Source organism: Lithobates pipiens, unplaced genomic scaffold (genome assembly GCF_037356315.1).
Source record: "Lithobates pipiens isolate NorthernLeopardFrog02 unplaced genomic scaffold, aLitPip1_a1.2 Scaffold_16, whole genome shotgun sequence".
In the NCBI taxonomy this organism is placed as follows: Eukaryota; Metazoa; Chordata; class Amphibia; order Anura; family Ranidae; genus Lithobates; species Lithobates pipiens.
In genome coordinates this window covers 125771378-125794387 of record NW_027507748.1, presented here as the reverse complement: position 1 = coordinate 125794387, position 23010 = coordinate 125771378, and the positions used below count along the sequence as shown (strand labels likewise).

General features: G+C 44.1%; 1 protein-coding gene across 1 annotated transcript in view; it reads left to right on the top strand.

Annotated features, from left to right (window-relative positions):
• Positions 1-334: 334 nt before the first annotated feature.
• Positions 335-23010, top strand: part of SLC13A2 (solute carrier family 13 member 2) — a 121916-nt gene continuing 99240 nt past the window's right edge. Inside the window, exon 1 of the mRNA XM_077480435.1 lies at positions 335-492. Within this exon, the coding sequence (XP_077336561.1) occupies positions 391-492 (102 nt within the window). The 5' untranslated portion in view covers positions 335-390. The remainder of the gene's footprint in view (positions 493-23010) is intronic.

Sequence of the window (23010 nt, the reverse complement as noted above, 5' to 3'; positions counted from 1 at the left end):
GGACTTCAGGCTGAAGCCCCTGGTCTTATTCCCACCTAGCAACGCCTCTGCTTCCGGGCTGAAGTGGTTAAAGGGACACAGAGTTCAGGAGTCAGTAGTAAGTGATGCAAAAGCAGCCTTAATAAAGACTGCATTTTATGAAGGGGTTTGATATATTGATGATCAAGAACTAATGACTCGAGTCACTGGGAAACAGTTAACTTTTTGTGTTGTTACCTGCTATCTTAGTTGCGTACTCTTCCCTTTGTTACTCACCTCCTTCCTCATTGGCAGAGACATATACTCAGGAAGCAAGCATAAACACCCACAATTAAACACACGTTTCTCATAGTTTAAATAGATATGGATTAGAGTGAAGTCTCCTCTTAAGTGCAAATCTCTACTGATAACATGGTGTCCGTCCGGAGATGGCTGCTGGCGAACAGAAAATATTTAATCATCTTTTTGACTCCACTCTTTTTTATCCCCCTGCCTTTAGTAGTGTCAACAAAAGTAAGTACTAGTTATTCATATAGGTGTACAAAATGAAAGGCGCTCAGTAATCACTGCAAGCAAGACTCACAGGGGAAGATTTGCTAAAACAGAATCTGGGGCAGCTGTGCATAGTAACCAGTCAGTTTCCAGGTTTTATTGTCAAAGCTTAATTGAACAAGCTGAAGCTGATTGGTTACTATGCACAGCTGCACCAGATTCTTTGTGCACCAGATTTAGTAAATCACCCTCACAGTCTTCAGAGCACCTATGCTTTATGTTTACTCATCTTCAGGTCTCCACATTATCAGCACAGGGAATATTCAATACAAGAATGCTAAATTTGACAATATCGAGCTTGGACTTTTGCAAAAGTGCCTGTGCTATAATGTTATAATATTGCAAAAATAATGTTAATCCACTTATCTGGCAAATGTAATACTGGAGGGCAGAACAGTGAAATAATCCACATTGTAAATTATATTATTTGTTATACCCATATAGGCTCTTAAAATTATACAGATCTTTCAATTGGAAATGTATACATTTTCCTTTGAAAAAAGTTCCAATTAGGCTGGATTCACACTATGCATTTTTTGTGCTTTTTGCATTTTGCACTACAGTCCATTTAGCATGGTTTCCTATGGAACACGTTCTGTAGTGCAAATCTGCAAAATGCAAAAAGCACTAAAAATGCATAGGTGTGAATCCAGGCTTAGAGAACTTTAGGTATAATATAGCTTCCAACTGCCTTATATATAGAATAATTGTCCTTCTTTTGGTACAGTGCCAAATCTCTTTGTCAATTGTGCATCGTTTTGGTCTGATGTACAGACATTTACAAATAATGTATCATTTATTTTTATCCAGCCCCAAAGTGATTGCATTTGTTATTTTGAAAAGCCAGTATAAAATAAAACTAGTGATGAAAAAAAGTACTTGTGGGTTTACACAATTATTTTCTGCATATTATTATGTATATTCTTATTATTCAAGGTTTGTGTTTTTAGCGAAGTGGGGGGGGGGGGGGGGGGTTGGTCATTGAGATGTGCTACATACTTTGTGATAAAAGGTTTATTGTTATACGGAAGGAGATATAAGAGCAGTTCCTCAAGAAAAACAAAAATGAAAGGCGCGCACACCTAGTGCATTACCAAAGATAATTGTATAAAAGTGGATACTCACAAAATGCAGCCATAGAGACACAGTGTATGGACATGCACAGAACACGGGGTACAGCTAATGCGTTTCGGGGCGCACCCCCTTCCTCAGAACTAGTTCTAGCTCTGAGGAAGGGGGTGCACCCCCGAAACAGACTGAGGAGCTGCATTGATGGGTACAAAGAGTCTGCATTTGATGGGCACAGAGAGTCTGCATTTGATGGGCACTGGTGAGGCTGCGTTTGATGGGTATATATATATATATATATATATATATATATATATATATATATATATATACATATACATACATACACACACACATACACTACAAGTAGTCTTTATGTAAATGTTATTTTAAGCTTATTTGTACTTGTAGAACTAGGCCAGAGAGTAGACAGGGTGTTTTTTAATGGTTTTAATTTGAAATGTACCGTGGTATCCTTCACTAAGGTCTGTACTTTGGAAATTGTCTGCCACAGTGTTGGTCTGTGCCTATCCGTGAGCACCGCTGTACTGCCTATAAGAGAAATAAAGTAGAACAGCTAATGGCCAGTGAAGGGGGGGGGGGTGGCTTAACTGGCCATCGGGGTTGACTGGCCGGCCCGGGGGGGGGGGGGGGGGTACAGGATTGTCTAGCCAGCCAGTATAGGAGAGACCGGTTATCCACACTGCACATCACATCACTTCATAGTGCACAACCCGGCTCAGCCAGAGTGCTACTGCATTGCTGAAAGGAGTGCAGCAATGTCAGTTTCTGTAATTCCAGCCAATGAGGCTGTAGCAATGTTCCTGCACATGACGTTAGCCCTCCCACTTCACGCAGTGATGTGAGAAGGAAGGAGAAGAAAAATACAAAGGAGAATAAGTCAAATAAAAGAGGATGGAGTTAGAGTCTATTTTCAGTTAACACATTTTCATACAGAAAAATAAATGTTGGAGGACAGATATATGTTCTGCCCTATGCCCAATACCTTTTATACAACTTACACATGCCATTCATGGCATCTGTAATGTTGGAATGCATCTTTTTCTCTAAATAAAAAGTTTAAAAAAGCCATTTATACTTACAGTGGAATGTTTTTACTTGTGTTTTTTTGTGCAATTGCATATAGTTTATATACTGTTTTTGTGCGTTTGCAAAATTAAAGTAACTTTACCAACTCTTGCGGCTAATTCAGTTCCTTATAGCTCCACTTTATGCACCAATATCAAAAATAATTACCTCCAGTTCCTAGATAATGAAACTGGAAGTAAAGAATACCTACTTTAAATTGTTGTACAATTGACTGACTTACTTTCATTGCCAGCAGCGAGAGTCAATGGCGCCACGCTGCTGTATCAGCCAATGAGGAGGGGAGTCCCAGGCAGCTGAGACAATCCTACAACATCTCTAGATCTAGATGGACCACAGATATGTATTAGGGGGGCTACTGCACACAGAAGTTTTTTTTTAGAATGCATAGAATGCATAAATTACCTTCTGCCTTTACTATCACTTAAAGAGGAAGTAAACCCTGATGAGTTTACTTCCTCTTTCATTCCCTGCAAAGGTAAAGCATAATGGACTACTATGCATCGCATAGTAGTCCATTATGTGTCACTTACCTGACACAGGAGCCAGCGAAGTCACCGCTGTCCCCTGTAGTCCGGCGCATCCATCTTCTCGGTGGGGTCTCTCTGCTCCGCCGCTGTCATTCGGCGATGACGTCACTCCCGCGCATGCGCACGGGAGCCGACACGCGCGGCATCTTCGCCGCTGATGGTGCCGCGCTCAGTGCGCCTGCGCGCCGCTGTCTGCGGCGCATGCGCCGTAGGCAGCGGTGCCTGTCTTTCGGCAAGTATCTCCTAAATCGTGTAGGTTTAGGAGATATTTCTTGGACCTACAGGTAAGCCTTAATCTAGGCTTACCTGTAGGTCAAAGTGTGTTGTAATGGTTTACAACCACTTTAAACCACTTCAGCCCCAGAAGGAATAAGCCCCTTAAAGACAGGGCTATTTTTTGCAATACGGCACTGCATCGATTTGCGAGGTCGTACGACATTGTACCCAAACAAAATTGATGTCCTTTTTTTCCCCGCAAATAGAGCTTTCTTTTGGTGAAATTTGATCACATCTGCAATTTTTTGCACAATAAACAAAAAAATACTATATTTTTTACTTTCTGCTATAATACATATCCCAAAAAAATAATAAAAGTGTATATATATATATATATATATATATATATATATATATATATATATATATATATATATAGTATTCATCAGTTTAGGCCAATATGTATTCTTCTACATATTTTTGGTAAAAAAAACAAAAACAAACGCAATATGCGTATGTTGATTGATTTGCACAAAAGTTATAGCATCTGCAAACTATGGGATAGATTTATAGACTTATTTTTTTGTTATTGTTTTTACTGCGTTAGCGGCGCACACACTGTATCTCATGCACGGACCAATGTACAGGTATGTCGGTTCGCGCCGCAGCCGGGTCGCCCCCGCTGCAGTATATGTGTGGTGGACAATCTGGAAGTGGTTAAAGCAACATTAAAGCTTCTTTTGTTTTTTTACATATGTTATACTTACCTGCTCTGTGCAATGGTTTTGCACAGAGCAGCCCCAATCCTCTTCTTCTGGGGTCCTCTGCCTGCTCTTCAGCAAGCGCTCTCATGCTTCCTATGGGGGCCTCAGTGCATGTTCACTGTGTCTGCATCTATTGACATAGAGCAGACGGCTCGGTCCATTTGCTTGGTACAGCATTTGATTGACAGACAGCACTGCTATCAATTTGCCCAGGGAGGAGCGAGACAGAGGCGAGAGCCACTGCTCTTGTGCACATCGCTGGATTGGACCGGGCTCAGGTAATTATAAGGGGGGGCTGGGGGGGATTTAACAGCACAGAAGGTTTTTCACCTTAATGCATAGACTGAATTAATATGGTATTCGACTTGTACCCTTCCTGGGCGGGATAAACAGACTATTTCAACCTGCTTACAATCTGGTATTAACATTTTTTAAAAAGACACCAGTCCATCCAATTTAATCTGTGATGTGTATGCATGTATTTATGTCAATAGTAAATAATTTATCCCTGTATGTTGTGATCATTAAGATGCTCATCAAATAATTTTTTTGAAACTATCAAGGCTCCCTGCTGATATCACTGCTTGTGGAAGAGAATTCCACACCCTTAGTGCTCTCACAGTAAAGAACCCTGTATGCAGTTTAACTAGTTGCCGCCCGCCCACTGTTAATTACAGTGGGGCAGTGCGGCTCTCATAGTGGGACGCCTTCATATGACGGTGCCCCAGAATGCCTGACCTTGCTCATCCGTGGGGGAAATGCCGGTAATCAGCGCCCACGGAGATGCCGGTATAGATCAGATAACATACAAACCCTGAAGACCAATACGAATGAGGTAATAATTCAGGATGAGCCCCTAAACGTGCATGTGAATAGGTCGGTTAAAACGACTATTGCAAATTTAGTGCACACTATGGATGACCAAAATACCGTTGGACATCTACCTGAGATATGACATAATACTTTAAATGCCATGCGGGGACTTTCCTCCCCCCTAGTGAACAGGGGAACAGGAAATCTGGATGCTTTTGTCACTCGGATTCTACCGAATCCTTCAGTGTGATCAATTTGTCATCCTATGCACTGTCCCCGGTAGAGATCAATGTTCTATCACGGGGATTGACTTTCTGTCCACAGGAAAATTTTGACACTTTTGAGGTGGTTACCGATATCCAACTTTTCGCACGCCGACTCCTTTCAAAGAGTCTACATGCGAAAGATAGTACCACTACGAATATCCCAGATTGGCTGAAATTCAGTATGAAAGAGTTCAGAGCCCTACGGGACCTAACATTCTTATTTGAAGAGAATAATACCCTGGATTTGATAGACCAAATAGATCTGGAATGCCTATTGGATAATGCCAACAAATCTACTAAATCTAAATCAATTTTGAAATTCATTTCCCCCCACCAAGTCTCAGTCCAAGTAATGAGATCTTTGTGAAACAAGTGTTGAGGGACATCTCTAAACTCGATTTTAAAAAATCGCATTCCAGACAATCTAAACTATGATGAATGTAAAGCCATCCAATCGTTATGTAATAATGTTAACATCATTATCAAGCCCTCCGACAAGGGGGGGCAATGTGGTTTTGATGTATAATGCTAACTATGTGAGTATGTGCCAGGATATATTGGATAATACAGACTGGTACAGAACCATTCCAAGCAAACTAATACAATCCTATCATCACAAATTTCAGGATCTCATTGATGCAGCCCTGGAAACAGGAGGCATCACAAGAGACCAACATTCTTTTATTAATACTAAATTTCCAAGAGAGGCCACCTTTTATTGCCTTCCAAAAATCCACAAATGCCAATCCCGCCCACCGGGACGACTTATCGTCTCAGGAAGAGGGGGGATAGCAGAGAACCTTAGTAAATTGATTGATTCCTTCCTACAACCTCTTGTGGTGTGCATGCCTTCCTTCATAAAGGATACTATACATTTGTTACAGATTATTGATAATTTGATCCTACCGGCTAATGCTATTTTGGTAGCTATCGATGTGGAAGCACTCTACAGCTCGATCCCGCATATCAAAGGTATCGTGACTGTATGAGCCATACTTCAACATAGTGGTAGGTATGACCAGGCACTGAGCGATTTTATCGTCCATGGCCTGGACTATATCTTACACCACAATTACTTTGCATTTAACAACTCCCACTACCTCCAGGTGCAGGGCGTGGCCATGGGCACATGTTGTGCCCCGGCCTATGCCAATCTGTACCTGGGGGAGTGGGAGAAATCCCTCCTGTGTGACGGGGTCTCGTCGAGTACACGCACCACATTTCAATGTGGCGGCGGTACATCGACGACATCCTCGTCATATGGGAGGGACCGGAGGACCAACTGCTAAAATTCCTGTCCTGTATCAATAAAAATGACTATAATCTTAAATTTACTATGTCATATGACCATCACAAAATTACATTTTTGGATGTGCAAATTGGCCGCACTTCTACTAATCAAATTTTTACCACACTCTATCGCAAAAGCACTGCAGGTAACACTGTGCTTCATGCGGAGAGTTTCCATCCCAAAAATTTTAAATGTTCCATTCCTTACGGGCAGTATCTGCGTTTGCGCAGAAACTGCTCAGACGATCTCCTCTTTAGAGAGGAGGCTGACAAATTGCAAGCGAGACTTCTAGCATGCGGCTACAGCCGGTCATGTCTACGATGAGCCTATAACAGGACAGCAGTACAGTCTCGCCGAAACCTGTTGCTCCCCAAAGGGGCGAAGGACGATTCTGGCTCTGAGGTAGCCAGGATCGTCCTCCGCATTTCTAAACAACATACTGCCATCCAAAACATTATCCAAAAACACTGGTCGATCCTAAGGGACGACCCAAAAATCGGAAGTCTCATTCCAGCACATCCTTCAATCACCCATAAACGTGCCACCTCACTCTATGACAAACTGGTCCAAAGCGAGTATAAAAATGAAATAAAGAGAGCTGGACATTGTTCGGTCCTTGGCTCCTTTCCCTGTGGTCATTGTTCTTCCTGCAGATTTATTAGACGAGATAAAACTTTTCGTTTACCCAATGGTGCGATGTTTCGTCCTGCACATTTTGCCAACTGTCAAACACGGGGGGTTGTGTACTTTATGGAATCTGAATGTGGGGCCTATTACGTCGGGAAAACCAAATTGGAATTTCACTGACGGATAGCCAAACACATCTACAGCATGGAGATCGGCAACCATTATCTACCTATAGGGCGACATGTGGTCGCCATACATAACTATAAAATGCCCATGGTCTCTTTTGCTGTACTCGATCGAATACACATTCCAGATCGGGGTGGGGACTGGAACAAGACTCTGCTTCAACATGAACAGAGATGGATATTCAAATTGAACGCTACCATCTATCCTGGGCTGAATGAAGCAATTTCTTTTGCTCCCTTTTTAAAGGGATTAATTTCTGGAAAAACACAATAGGGATTCTTCTAACATAGGCTCGAAGTACATCTGTCAAGCCATTATACTTGTTTATTTCCTTTTTTGGCCTGTAGTTAATATTACAGTATTTTGGACCGACAACATCTATTATCTTTCGCATTCATGTGTATATGCATTTTCTGTACAATATAAGTATCTATTGAGTGAATTTTTTACAGTTTGGCACTTTGTAGTTAATTATGCATTCTCTCTCTCTGCCTCTGGGTGGTGCTTCTGGTCTTCACTGCCGCTGTTCCGGGATGGGTGGACTGCTCTGATGCGATTTCCCGGCAGGGGGAGGGGGTGAGCCCTTGCGCACGCGGGCTCCCCCCCATGTCCCCATGTATAAAGCGGGTAGGTACATTCCGGAACAGCCCCGGACGCCGCACCTCACAGCGCATGCGCGGAATCCGTGGGTGCGTGTGACGTGCGGACGTCACGTCTGTGCGACGGAGCTAACGTCATTACGGGGCAGACTCTGCCATTTCCGGAACGCCGGGGGGACCACATGCGGTCGGCTGTTATTGCGACCACGCAGTGTAGATCAGCATTAGGCTGGGGGGTGGGCGGGACCCACCTGTGGCGAATCTTTGGTGCAAACAAGATTAGGCGGGGGTTCACACTATTTATACCCCTTCCACACTGAGATAGGTCTATTCCTTCCTCTGTAGGAGATTACCCTGCTGACCGCTTATTATACAGGTGGTGAGTTATCTTTGTTTTGACATGCATTTGGGACACATCTGAGGTTTAGATGCTTATTATTCACATCTACTTACAGATCTGGGCTTTGTCTGCCCTATTGGATCACATATTTGTGTAGGGTTGGTGTTTGTATGACCTATGAGGACTGGGTCATTGCCACTACTTCCCCTTCTTTTTTCACGTTTTCTTGGTTGCCCAAGGAGTCTTCATTCACTTAATGATCCATTCAGGTAAAAATATTTTTACTCTGAGTACTTTCAGTTTTCTTTTCACTGCCCACATACACTGGTTTCCTTTTTCACCTATTCACAGTTATTGTTTTTTATTCATTACTTATTTTCATTTCATTTCAGTTTTCAATATTGTTTTGCACTATCACGGTTTTGGGATGGCCTGACGGGGGTGGTCTTCTTCTTTCTCCCCTCCCTCCTCCCCCCACCCCACCCCCCCGTTCTTTCCCCCTTTTTTCTTTTTTCCCTTTTTTTGTCTAGATGTGTATATCCTACTCTTATATTATGTTTTTTAACTGTTCAGTGGAGTTCATTTTTTGACTACTGTGTCATTTATACCTTTATATATTTTTTTTATGTAATAATAAACATTTATAATATATAAAATATAAATATAAAATCCCCTTTTACTCAGTAATTTAATTTTTACTTAGTATTTTTCTTACATACATTACAGATATTGCTCTTCTTCCAGAAAACCCCACCATAGGGGATATTTTTCTTTTTCTTTTTTCAATCATGATTTAGGGGTGAGCAGCACTCTCTAACCCTCGGGTAGTGTGTTACTTCTTTTCTTTGTTTATAGTAAATAATTTATCCCTGTATGTTGTGATCATTAAGATGCTTATCAAATAATTTTTTTTAAACTATCAAGGCTCCCTGCTGATATCACTGCTTATGGAAGAGAATTCCACACCCTTACTGCTCTCACAGTAAAGAACACTATACGCAGTTTAACTAGTTGCCGCCCGCCCACTGTTAATTACGGTGGGGCAGTGCGGCTCTCATAATGGGACGCCGTCATATGATGGTGCCCCAGAATGCCTGACCTTGCTCACCCGTGGGGGAGATGCCGGTAATCAGCGCCCACGGAGATGCCGGTAATCGCCGTTTCTCGCCTCACACTGACAAAGTGTGTGTCAAGGAGAGTCAATCAGCGGCATCTCCACGCAGGGGGGCATCTACACATGTAATCAGGTCACTGATCATCAGTGCCCTGATTACAATATAGCGCCAACTGTGTCCCGCAATCATTGCCCACCATTGCCAGCAATCTGTGCCCACCACTGCCCACAAGTGCCATCAATCAGTGCCAATTAGCAATGCCAGTCAGGGCTGGGTATCAGTGTCACCTATCAATGCCCATCTGTGCTGTTAAACAATGCCCATCAGTGTTGCCCATCAGTGCCACCCATGAATGCCCATCAGTGATTAAATACCACCAAAAGAAAGCTCTATTTGTGTGAAGAAAATTATAGTGTAGCATGGGTACAGTGTAGTATGACCGTGCAATTGTCATTTAAAATGCGACAGCACTGAGAGTTGAAAAATGACCTAGGCAGGAAGGGGTGTAAGTGCCCTGTAGGCAAGTGGTTAAAGGGGTTGTAAACCTTTAAGGTTTTTCATCTCAATGCATTTTATGCATTGAGGTGAAAAACCTCCTGTAATGCTGCAGCTCCCCGAGCCCCAGTTTTACTTACCTGTACCCCCTCTATCACGTCCTGGGGACGAGCACACCAGCAAAAACCAGTGTCTATGGATTGGATGGATTGATAGCAGTGCAGCCACTGGCTCCCGCTGCTGTCAATCACATCCAATGACCCGGCGCCAAATGAATGACTCAGGAGTGCGCCCTTAAAGGGGTTGTAAAGGTAAATGTTGTAAATGCATTAAGGTGAAAAAACATCTGACAGTGCCTGCGCCCCCAGCCCCCCCGTTTTACTTACCTCACCCCTCAAAAGTCCCGCACTCGTCCCCCGACGTCCTTTCCACCGTTCAGCCTGGCCGCTGATTGGCTGGAGGGGATGGGTGTCAATCACATCCACTGACGAGGAGCGCCGGGGGACGGGGCTGTGTGATACAGCCAGCAGCTATAGCCGCTGGCTGTATCACGGGAGCGCGCCCACAGATGCTTCTCACCATGCGAGGGAGCTCGCATGAATGTAAGAAAGCACCTGCGGGAGGAAGCCGAGACAGCCGCCGAGGGACCCCAGAAGAGCAGGTTTCGGGGCCACTCTGTGCAAAACAAGCTGCACAGTGGAGGTAAGTATAACATGTTTGTTATTTATTTATTTTTTTTCATTCACTTTACAATCCCTTTAAGGTAACCCCTTGGGAGAGCGCTTCTCCCAGGGGGTTATCTAATGCAGGGAGGAGCCGTGAGAGCTGCCAAGGGACCCCCGAAGAGGATGTTCAGGGCCGCTCTGTGCAAAACGAGCTTCACAGTGGAGGTATGACATGTTTGTTATTTAGCCAGTTAACAACCGGCCCATAGCCGAATGACGGCTACAGGGCGGTTGCTTAACTCTGGGAGGCCGTCATATGACATCCTCCCAGAATTCCGCTCTCACGCGCCTCCTGGGGTGCGCACTTGAGAGCATCACGGATGATGGAGCGATCACTTGCAAACAAACTGGGGTCATGTTATGAGGCGGGTTCCTCCCTCCCCTCTCTGTACCGATCGGTACAGTGAGAGGGGAGAGATCAGTGTCAGCAGCGCTGTGGGCTGGATCTGCAGTGCCCACAGCGCTGCTCACCGACAATTAACCCTGCAATGCCCTGCCAATACTCTGCAATACCCAGCAATGCCCTGCCAATACTCTGCAATGCCATGCCAATACTCTGCAATACCCAGCAATGCCCTGCCAATACTCTGCAATACCTGGCCAATACTGTGCAATGCCCTGCCAATACTCTGCAATACTCTGCAATGCCCTGCCAATACTCTGAAATGCCCTGCCAATACTCTGCAATAACCTGCAAATACTCTGCAATGCCTTGCCAATACTCTGCAATGCCCTGCCAATACTCTGTAATACCCAGCAATGCCCTGCCAATACTCTGCAATACCCAGCAATACTTTGCAATAGCCTACAATACCCTGCCAATACTCTGCCATAAATTGCCATACCCAGCAATACTCTGTGATACCCTGCAATACCCAGCCATACTCGGTGATGCTCTGCAATACCTATCCATACTCGGTGATGCTCTGCAATACCCACCCATACTCGGTGATACCCTGCAATACCCAGCCATACTCGTTGATACCCAGCCATACTCGGTAATATCCTGCAATACCCAGCCATACTCGGTAATACCCAGCCATACCCGGTGATACTCTGCAATACCCAGTAATACTCGGCCATGCTCAGCCATACTCCGTGATACCCCGCAATACTCGGTGATACCCAGCCATGCTCGGCTGTACTCGGCCTCTGTATGTTGCCAGGCTGTGGAAGTCTCACACATGTGGTATCGCCGTATCAGGAAGAGTAGGAGAATCTATTTTGGGGTGTCATTTTTGGTATGTACATGCTATGTGTTAGAAATATTGTATAAATGGACAACTTTGTGTTAAAAAAAATGCATTTTAACCCCTTCCCGCCGGCCGGCCATCATATGACGTCCTTGATTTTGTGCGGGGATATCTGAATGTCTGTAGCTACAGGCATCATTCAGATATCAACTTTTTCAGCCAGCGATTCCCTACACCATAAGAATGATCATAGCGGCTGTTCCACTGCATGATTGTTCTTACAGGAGGCGAGAGGGGACGCCCCCCCTCCCGTCGCCCCTCTGGTGCTTCTACCGACTCGTCAATATGATCAAAGCCATAATTGTTTTTTTTTTTTTTTTTTATTTCAGGCTTCCCAGCCTAGAGGTGAGATGTGGGGTCTTATTGACCCCATATCTCACTGTAAAGAGGACCTATCATGCCATATTCCTATTACAAGGGATGTTTACATTCCTTGTAATAGGAATAAAATTGATCAAAAAATTTTTTTTGGGGGAAAAAAAGTGTCAAACTAAAATAAATAAAGTAAAATTAACAATAATTTTTTTTTTTTTAAAGCGCCCCTGTCCCCAGGCAGAAGCGAACGCATATGTAAGTCCCGCCCACATATGAAAACGGTGTTCAAACCACACATGTGAGGTATCGCTGCGAACGTTAGAGCGAGAGCAATAATTCTGACCCTAGACCTCCTCTATAACTCTATATCTATTTACTCAGCGTAACTTTACTGTTTTGTTTTTTTAAAGCACAAAACTGTTTTTTTTCCCAAAAAGAACGCGTTGAAAAAATTGCTGCGCAAATACCGTGCGAGATAAAAAGTTGCAACGACCACCATTGTATTCTCTAGGGTCTTTGCTAAAAAAAACATATATATATATATATATATATATATATATATAATGTTTTGGGGTTCTATGTAATTTTCTAGCAAATAAATGATGATTTTTTTGTAGGAGAGAAATGTCAGAATTGGCCTGGGTGCTCCAGAACGCCTGATGGTGCTCCCTGCATGTTGGGTCTTTGTATGTGGCCATGCTGTGTAAAAGTCTCACGCATGTGGTATAAACTGATAATATGACAATTTAGTAAAAAAATTAAAAAGGAAAAAAAAATCTTGATTTTTCAAAGAATTGTGAGAAAAAATTACAACTTCAAAAAACTCACCATGTCTCTTACTAAATACCTTGAAATGTCTTCTTTCCAAAAATGGGTCATTTGGGGGGTATTTGTACTTTTATGGCATGTTAGGGTCTCAAGAAATGAGATAGGCCGTCAGTACTTCAGGTGTAATCAATTTTCAGTGATTGGCACCATAGCTTGTGGACTCTATAAGACCCCTTTCACACCACACCGCACCTTGCGTCGGCGGTAAAACGCCGCTATTTTTAGCGGCGTTTTACCGCCGGATTTGCGGCGCATTTCGGCCGCTAGCGGGGCGCTTTTACCCCCTGCTAGCGGCCGCGAAAGGGTTAAAACCGCCGGCAATACGCCGCAATAGCGGCGTTTTGCCGGCGGCATTACAGCGCTGCCCCATTGATTTCAATGGGCAGCAGCGGTGGAGGAGCGGTAAACACACCGCTCCTTCACCGCTCCAAAGAAGCTGCTGGCAGGACTTTTTTCTGACTTCCTGCCAGCGCACCGCTGTAGTGTGAAAGCCCTCGGGGCTTTCACACTACACACAATGGTGCAGCTTCTTTAGGGCGTTTTGCAGGCGCTATTTCTAACGCTATAGCGCCTGCAAAACGCCCTGGTGTGAAAGGGGTCTAACTTTCACAAAGACCAAATAATATACCCCAATTTGTACTTATTTTTACCAAAGATATGTAGTAGTATACATTTTGGCCAAAATTTATGAAGAAAAATGACTAATCTGCTAAATTTTATAACAGAAACGAAGAAAAATGTATTTATTTTTACAGAATTTTCGGTCTTTTTTCCTTTATAGCACAAGAAAATTAAAAAAAAACAGCGGTGATTAAATACCACCAAAAGAAAGCTCTATTTGTGTGTAAAAAAGGGCAAAAATTTCATATGGGTACAGTGTTGCATGACTAATTGTCTTTCAAAATGTGAGAGCACCGAATGCTGAAAATTGGTCTGGTTATTAAAGGTGTTTAAGTGCCCAGTGGTCAAGTGGTTAAAAAAAAACAAAAAAAACAAAGCTTTAGTGTTACTTTAAGGTTACACCACTTCTCTTCCAATTTTAGTGAATGGCCGCGTATCTTTTTTTTTTTAAACTTCCTTTAACTGACAAGTAACTAGTACTGGAGTGGAGAGCCACTACTAGTGCCACTCATCCTTCTGGTGAACTGGCAAGCACCAGCGGTCTAGTACATCCTGGTCGTACATTCAGCACTGTGGTAAAATTTGGTGACGTGCCGAGTCCCATAAGTGCAGTTCAAGCTGGTGAGGTGGCTAGCACAAGTAATGTCCTGTAGCCACCAAGAAGACAAAGGCAAGCCCATCGAGCCCATAGTGCCCTTCCTTCTGCATTTGCAGGGCCGATCCTAGGGTCACAAACACCTGGGTGCTGAAATAAATCTGCCGCCCCCGCGTGGGTGTGGTCATCTTACCAACTCCTCCCCTTTTACAAATGTTACTATGGCAATGACTCAAACACAGAGATGCTCCCCTAAGAAGTCTTCGTTACCTTGGGATCCTCCCATGACCTTTTACCAATAAAGAAAATATAGGAAAAGCATACACTAATGAGACCTGGAGGGGAGTCTCTCTGATGCACACAGAGGGCTTCTTTTAAAGAGTCTGTTAGAAAGAGCCCCCAGACATAGTACAAGAGATGGTCAGAGACTCTAGACATGATACAAGAGACGGTCAGAGACTGCAGACATGATACAAAAGATGGTCAGAGAACGCAGACATACTACAGGAGATGGTCAGAGACTGCAAACATACTACAGGAGATGGTCAGAGACTGCAGACATATTACAGGAAACGGTCAGAGACTGGAGATATAATACAAGACATGTTCAGAGACTGCAGACATAATACAGGAGATGGTCAGAGACTGCAGACATAATACAAAAGATGGTCAGAGACTGCAGACATGTTACAAGAGATGGTCACAGACTGCAGACATGTTACAGGAGATTGTCAGAAACTGCAGACATACTACAGGAGATGATCAGAGACTGCAGACATACTACAAGAGATGGTCAGAGACTGCAGACATACTACAAGAGATGGTCAGAGACTACAGACATGTTACAGGAGATGGTTAGAGACTGCAGACATGTTACAAGAGATGGTCAGCGACAGCAGACATAATACAAAAGACGGTCAGAGACTGCAGACATGATAAAAGAGACGGTCAGAGACTGCAGACATGATACAAAAGATGGTCAGAGACTGCAGACATGTTACAAGAGATGGTCAGAGACTGCAGACATACTACAGGAGATGGGCAAAGACTGCAGACATACTACAGGAGATGGTCAGAGACTACAGACATGTTACAAGAGATGATCAGAGACTGCAGACATGTTACAGGAGATGGTCAGAGATTGCAGACATACTACAGGAGATGGTCAGAGACTGGAGATATAATACAAGAGATGGTCAGAGACTGCAGACATAATACAAGAGACTGTCAGAGACTGCAGACATAGTACAGGAGACGGTCAGAGACTGCAGACGTGATACAAGCAATGGTTTATAGACGGCAGACATAATACAGGAGATAGTCAGAGACTGCAGTTCCTATGGACGTTAGTAGATAATGGCTGATCGCCCCTCCCACCTGATCCAGCGATACAGCAACAACGGTTCCTCTGATCAACTGTCGACTCCGCTAGGTAGAGCCCAGATCTGTATTCTGGCAATGATTCCATTCCTTTCTCCACCAGGGATGGTGCCAGGCTGTGTGGTTTTCCCTCTGGTGGTGCAGGGTAGAGGGGTTCTCTCTCTGATGGTGTTCTCTCAGCACTGTCCTCTCCCTCTGGAGTCCTGGGTGTACTTCCCTGAAAGATTTCCTGGGCTCCTGGCTCTCTCTCTCTCCCATTCAGATGAGCATGCTGTGTGGGCTGCAGTTTCAGTGTTACAGTGGAGCTGCCAGTCCTTGGGACCACATGTCCCACAATCCTCTTCTTTGCTCCTTTCTTTTTTCTTCCCTAGCCGATATGAAGGCGGGGGAAGAAACATAGTACGTCGCTCATTAGTACAGCAGCGCGCACAAGGAGAGGGAGAGGGGAAATAAGAGCCTGCGGCTGCAGTGACGTCACTAGGGTTGGTGTCACCCGGTGCAGTAAAACATGGTATCACCCCCTCCACCAACTATAGTCGCCCCTCAGTACAGACCCCACTCCATTAAGTATAGACCCCCTCCGTCAATGCAGACCACCCACTAAGTATAAAAACCCCCCTCTATCAGTATAGACTCCCCTCAGGACAAACCACCCCCCTCCACTAGTACAGAACCACCCCCCTCCATTAGTACAGGCCCCCCAAAACAAACCACCCCCTCCATTAGTACAGATCCCCACAGGACAAACCACCCCCCCTCCATCAGTACAGACCCCCCAGAACAAACCACCCCCCTCCATTAGTACAAACACCCCAAAACAAATCACCCCCTCCATTAGTACAGACCACCCGGACAAACGACCTCCCTCCATTAGTACAGACCCCCCAGGACAAACCCCCCTCCATTAGTATAGACCCCCAGGACAACCCCCCCTCCATTAGTATAGACCCCCCAGGACAACCCCCCCTCCATTAGTATAGACCCCCCAGTTCAACCCCCCCCTCCATTAGTATAGACCCCCCAGGACAAAACCCCCCTCCATTAGTATAGACCCCCCCCAAGACATCCCCCCTCCATTAGTATAGACCCCCCAGGATAAACCCCCCTCCATTAGTATAGACCCCCGACAAACCACCCCCCCTCCATTAGTATAGACCCCCAGGACAACCCCCCTCCATTAGTATAGACCCCCCAGGACAAAACCTCCCTCCATTAGTATAGACCCCCCCAAGACATCCCCCCTCCATTAGTATAGACCCCCAGGATAAACCCCCCTCTATAAGTATAGACCCCCGACAAACCACCCCCCCTCCATTAGTATAGACCCCCTCAGGACAACCCCTCTTCAATAGTATAGACCCCCCAGGACAAACCCCCCTCCATTAGTATAGACCCCCCCGGACAAACCCCCCCATTAGTATAGACCCCCGACAAACCACCCCCCCTCCATTAGTATAGACCCTCCCAGGACAACCCCCCTTCAATAGTATAGACCCCCCAGGATAACCCCCCCTCCATTAGTATAGACCCCAGGACAAACCTCTCCCATTATTATAGACCCCCACAAACCCCCCTCCATTAGTATAGACCCCCACAACCCCGCCTTCATTAGTATAGACCCCCACAAATCCCCCCTCCATTAGTATAGACCCCTCTATTAGTATAGACCCCCCCACAAATTCCCCCCTCCATTAGTATAGACCCCCCACAAACCCCCCTACATTAGTATAGAACCCCCCATTAGTACAGACCCCCCTCCATTAAGCTAATTAAAACACACCCGGGCAGCAGCTGGAGAGGAGAGCACAGTGTGCAGCTGCACCGCCCTGGTGGAGAACAGAGCATGTCAGGCTTGTGCTGCTGGGCAGCAGGCAGGAGTTACACACAGGACAGGATGATAACTGGGAACATGTCGGGCTCAGCAGTTAGATTTTGAGACTATCCTCTCATGTTTTTGAGCACATCATGAATTAGAACAGATCAGTAGAGTTGGGGGAACACTCGAATTTGCAGAGTGCTCAGCAAGATGTTTGCCCGCCGAGCGCCCCACAACTGCGCAGTGCATTTTAATCCCTGACTGGGCAAAGCTTTGCCCAATCAGGGCACAGTGAATAGTTGATAGTTAAGGAATGGGGCCGGGAAGCCAGCTGCCGTTTCCTTAACAACGGATGAGTCATCAGCTGTCAACAGGCTTCCCCGCTGACAGCTTAGTAAAAAAAAACACTGCCGGCAATTGAAAACAGTGTAAAAAAAAAGTGTGAGGGTCCCCCCAAACCTAAGGGGAACCCCACGCCTTATCCGAGCATGCAGCCTGGCAAGCCAGGAAAGGGGGAGCTGAGCGAGTGACATGCCCTCAATATGGGGGGGTGCTTTGGGGCACGGCCCCCCTACCCCAAAGCACCTTGTCCCCAGGAAAAAAGTTCAGACCGCGATGAAGACTAACCACCGAATACCTACTCCGCCAGATGACAGTTCTTAAATAGGTAAGGGGCGGGGCCACCTGGTGACAGCGGTGCTGCAGGTGTCGTGATTGACGATAGATCTACATTGGGAGACATCGTTTTTTAAAAATAAAGGACTTGTCAAAAACCTTCTATTGTTTTTCTTTCTTTTTTGACACTTTTTTGGTGAATGAGTAGGGTAGCGATGTACCCCATGCTCATTCACATGGGGGGGGGCAAGATCTAGTGGCCCACTTTTTAAAGGGGGCTTCCAGTTTCCGATAAGCCCCCTGCTTGTAGACCCCCACAACCACCACCCAGGGTTGTCAGGAAGAGGCCCTTGTCCCCATCAACATAGGGACATTTTGCTTTGGGATGGGCAGAGCCTCCATGTTGAGGGCATGAGGCCTGGTATGGTTTTGGGAGGGTGCTTTTTTTTCATGACCTCCATGCTAGGATAAGTGTCTGGTATGGATTTTAGGGGGGCCCCACGCCATTTTTTTTAAATAGCCAGACCGGCAATTGCAACCGCCAGTCAATTTAAATGTGATTGACTCATTTTTTTCTTTAGAAATGTCATTTTTGCTGCAGCAGATTCTATACATGGTACAGATGTGCCGATTTACAGGCAGACTAAGAGGACCCGCCAGGCACTGTATTTATAGGAATTTTTAATTTTTATTGTTTCCCTTTATGCATCATTGAAATCACTGATCCTTTAAAAATTATCGTTTTTGTAAAAAAAAATGCATTGATACATGTCCCCCAGGGCAATGCCCGACCCACCATATGCTTTTTATGGCCAATGACTTGTATATAACCCTTCTAAATGGGGACTTTTGATTTTTCCTGTTCAGCTCCGATAGACTTCAATTCAGTTTGCGGTTTGGGGCCAAACTTTTTTCCTGAACCGGGGAGTTGTTCGGCCCAACTCTACAGACCAGTGCATTTAATACTGGCAACCAACCAAGGCTTGAGACACATAGGAGATTATGTATGATTTGTTTGTTTCCCATTGAAATCTGCCTTTCACTATCTGATTAGAGGCTGGCAGCGAAGGATTAAACAGGATTAAACAGCACATGCAAAATCCAGTGTTTCGAAATTATATCATTAGGACATAATGCAGCACACAATGGCTCCTTATGCATCAGCATTGAACTTCGACAAATTGCAACATTTTGGCCCATTGTGATTTGCCACTATATCTTCACCTGTCATGGGAGAAGTATAGGGAATCCGTTAATGTTGACTACTGAAAAATTGCTTGGCTATATCTAACGTACATCATTCCGATTCACAGACCAAGACCAAACATGCAGCAAATAAAAGTTTAAGAAATGTCAGAATTCCTTATCTGTTCCAGATAAATTACTTATAACATGCTATAAACAAGGTACCAGTGTGACAGCCGGGCCACTAACATATTCAGGAGGCCCCATCATCCATGGCTTCCTCAATAATTTCTTATGACAGGTGTATTTTTATATGCTTTCAATAAAAAATTGGGAGAATTTACATATATGAAGGAAGAGGGTCAAGAAGAAGGCTCAATTAGAGGGGCTTCTTACAAGTATTTAGCAGTTGTTACACCTTTCTAATGTTGGTTATTTATCAATACTGTATGCCATTAAAAAGCATTTCATTGTGGGAACCAATAAGGCCCATGTAATTTATCTTAGACCCTTAAAGCACCGCTGTTGGAGGTCTCTTCAGTGCTTCAGTGTTGCTGGAGAAATGTCTTCCATTAAATATACTGTATATATTTTTTGTCTTTAACATATAACTAGCTTCTGAAATCTCCAAACACAAAACAGTTATGTTGTTAGATTTGGACTTTCTACCATAGTAAACACCAGTTAATAGATAACCTTTTTCACTAAGCCACGTGATGGATTTATAGTCTGACCTATTTAGAGTGACCAAGAATTCATTACTTAGGCTGACCAGAGAGGCTTTTTTTTTTTTCAATCAGCCAGAGGCCTACTAGAAAAAGAACAAACTGGTTCCACCATACACACAAGTAAGGTAGATGGAGGACTCCTCCCCACAGTGCTGGTGTGCTCCATTCACAAAGTGGTATCTACCACTTTAAGAAATGTAGTAGAATATCTCTTAGTATTTTTCAAATTTTTTTGGGCATTCACAAAAAACGCTACTAAATGCTCTATTTTATTAAGTGACGCAGTATTTTTTTTAACGCTCAATGGTGCTTTATTGTTGTCATAACAGGTGAGACAGAGCATACAGATCTACTTAGAACAAAACAAAATGCTTGGATTACATACCGTACAAGAAACAGTGGAAAAAACATATTCTCGGCAGTACAGTTAACCACATTTATCAAAAATAGCAGAAGGTTTGGAAGGGGAAAAAAGACTCATAGGTAATACACAACACCCCCACCCTCCAAAAACAGTTCAGGTAGTGGTCCAAGGGGCCCATACTTTGTCATATTTCCACTGACAACCTCTGTTTATTCTATACATGGGCAGGGAAGTGTCTATCAAAGCTTCAAACCAGGATAGAGGGGGGAGGTGAGATCCACTTCAGGAGAATCTATTTTTTAGCATAAAATAGGAGATAGGATATCAACAGTTTGAAATGATGGGAGCGCTGCGCATCATAATGAACCCCCAACAGTGCCAATTCTGGCATAACCGGGAGGGACAACTGCATCCTAAGATTTATTTTGCTGAAAACTTCTGACCAAAATTATGTTATGATCGGGCATTCCCAGAATATATGGAAGAAAGTCCCAACCTGTGTCTTACACTTGGGGCATATGGGATCTCGATCTGGGAAAATCTCGGAAATCTGGGAAAAATTCTCGGCAGTACAGTTAACCACATTTATCAAAAATAGCAGAAGGTTTGGAAGGGGAAAAAAGACTCATAGGTAATACACAACACCCCCACCCTCCAAAAACAGTTCAGGTAGTGGTCCAAGGGGCCCATACTTTGTCATATTTCCACTGACAACCTCTGTTTATTCTATACATGGGCAGGGAAGTGTCTATCAAAGCTTCAAACCAGGATAGAGGGGGGAGGTGAGATCCACTTCAGGAGAATCTATTTTTTAGCATAAAATAGGAGATAGGATATCAACAGTTTGAAATGATGGGAGCGCTGCGCATCATAATGAACCCCCAACAGTGCCAATTCTGGCATAACCGGGAGGGACAACTGCAGCCTAAGATTTATTTTGCTGAAAACTTCTGACCAAAATTATGTTATGATCGGGCATTCCCAGAATATATGGAAGAAAGTCCCCACCTGTGTCTTACACTTGGGGCATATGGGATCTCGATCTGGGAAAATGCGATGTAATTTCTGGGAAGTTCAAATAAAAGGTGGTGGAAGAGCCGTGCTCAGGAATGTAATAGGTTGCTGCCTCCCTGCAAGTCCTCAGCCGCCACCTGGAGGCTGTGGGTATTCAACTGTTTTTTAAGATTAATATGGGGCTCTAGGCGCTACCTCTAAAAAAAATTTTTAGTGGGCTAAGCCCGTAATTTATGGAAATTTTCCAAATCCTCTATGCTGGTCGCGATCAGTGGCTCACCTCCACTGAGGAAAAACACCCCAAACTCTCTCCAGTATTCAAATTGGACTATCTAGTCTCAGGCCGCGTACACACGGGCGGATTGTCTGTCCAACTTAGTCCGCTGAACCGTGTTTCAGCGGACAATCCGCTCGTGTGTGGGCTTCAGCGGACTTTTTCAGCAGACAATCTGACGAACAAAGTCGTACGGAATTTCCGTAAGACAGTCCGTTCAAACTTGGTTTTGTCCGTCCAAACTTGGTTTCAGCGGACAGTCCGCTCATGTGTAGGCAAGTTGGACGGACTAAGTATGGCGCATGCTCAGAAAGGATTTACACGGCCGAAGGTTGCATTGCAGTGTATAGGACGTCGTTTTTCTAGTCCCGTTGTACGTGATGTACACGTCATCACGCACGCTTTCAGCGGACTGTCTGCTCATCGTGTGTGGTCAAGTCCGTTCATGCAAATTTTGAACGGATTGTCTGTCGGATTGTCTGACGAACTTAGTTGGGCAGACAATCCGCCCGTGTGTACGCGGCCTTAGGCAGGTTACAATATCCAGATTATAATGCTAGAATTTTGTACAATATACCCCTATATTGAGTATATGTGCAGTAGATGCTGAAGAATGATAATAACCCAAAGTGGGCAAAGGAAAAAGAGAAAAAAACCCACACACAGAAAAAGCTCAATAGCAATTATCCTGCGTTCTCTACATACACCCTGTTAGTAAAGAGCATTACTAAATGATGGGATATTTTGGACCAATGGGATGTGGTGCGGAATTGTAAACACTAGAAGGGGGACTTTAAATTGCAAACTAATCTAAGTAGAATAATCAAATAGAAGATATATAAAGAAATTATAAAATAAAGAATAAAAAATAGCTGTGTAAATCTAATATTGAATATATAACTCCTCATTCATGGTTTTCCTATAAAATTCAATATGTCCACAGTTTCTATCTCCATGTGAAAAAGGAGAAAAGAAAGAAAAAACGAATATATTCAGTGTGACAATAGAATCCAAAACCTTATCCAGAAAGTGCAAAAAATGCAAAATGTGCAAAAATTACAAAAATGTGCAAAAAGTGCAAAAAGTAGCAATAATTCATAAAAAAAATATATAAAAAAATGTGCAAAAATCTTGAACAGAACAATATTCAAAGTTTCATTAAAGTGCAATGTGCCCATTAAACTTCAAAATGAATATAAAGTGCTCAGTCAATTTGTAACAGGTTTCCAGACGGATCAGAGAAAGGTGACTTTGGTGCTTATTCACATAAATCCAGTGACTTCTGTGTTCACCCCCTTTTGGGTCCCCACTCACCAGATCACCAAGTCACTGGATTTTTGCACTTTTTG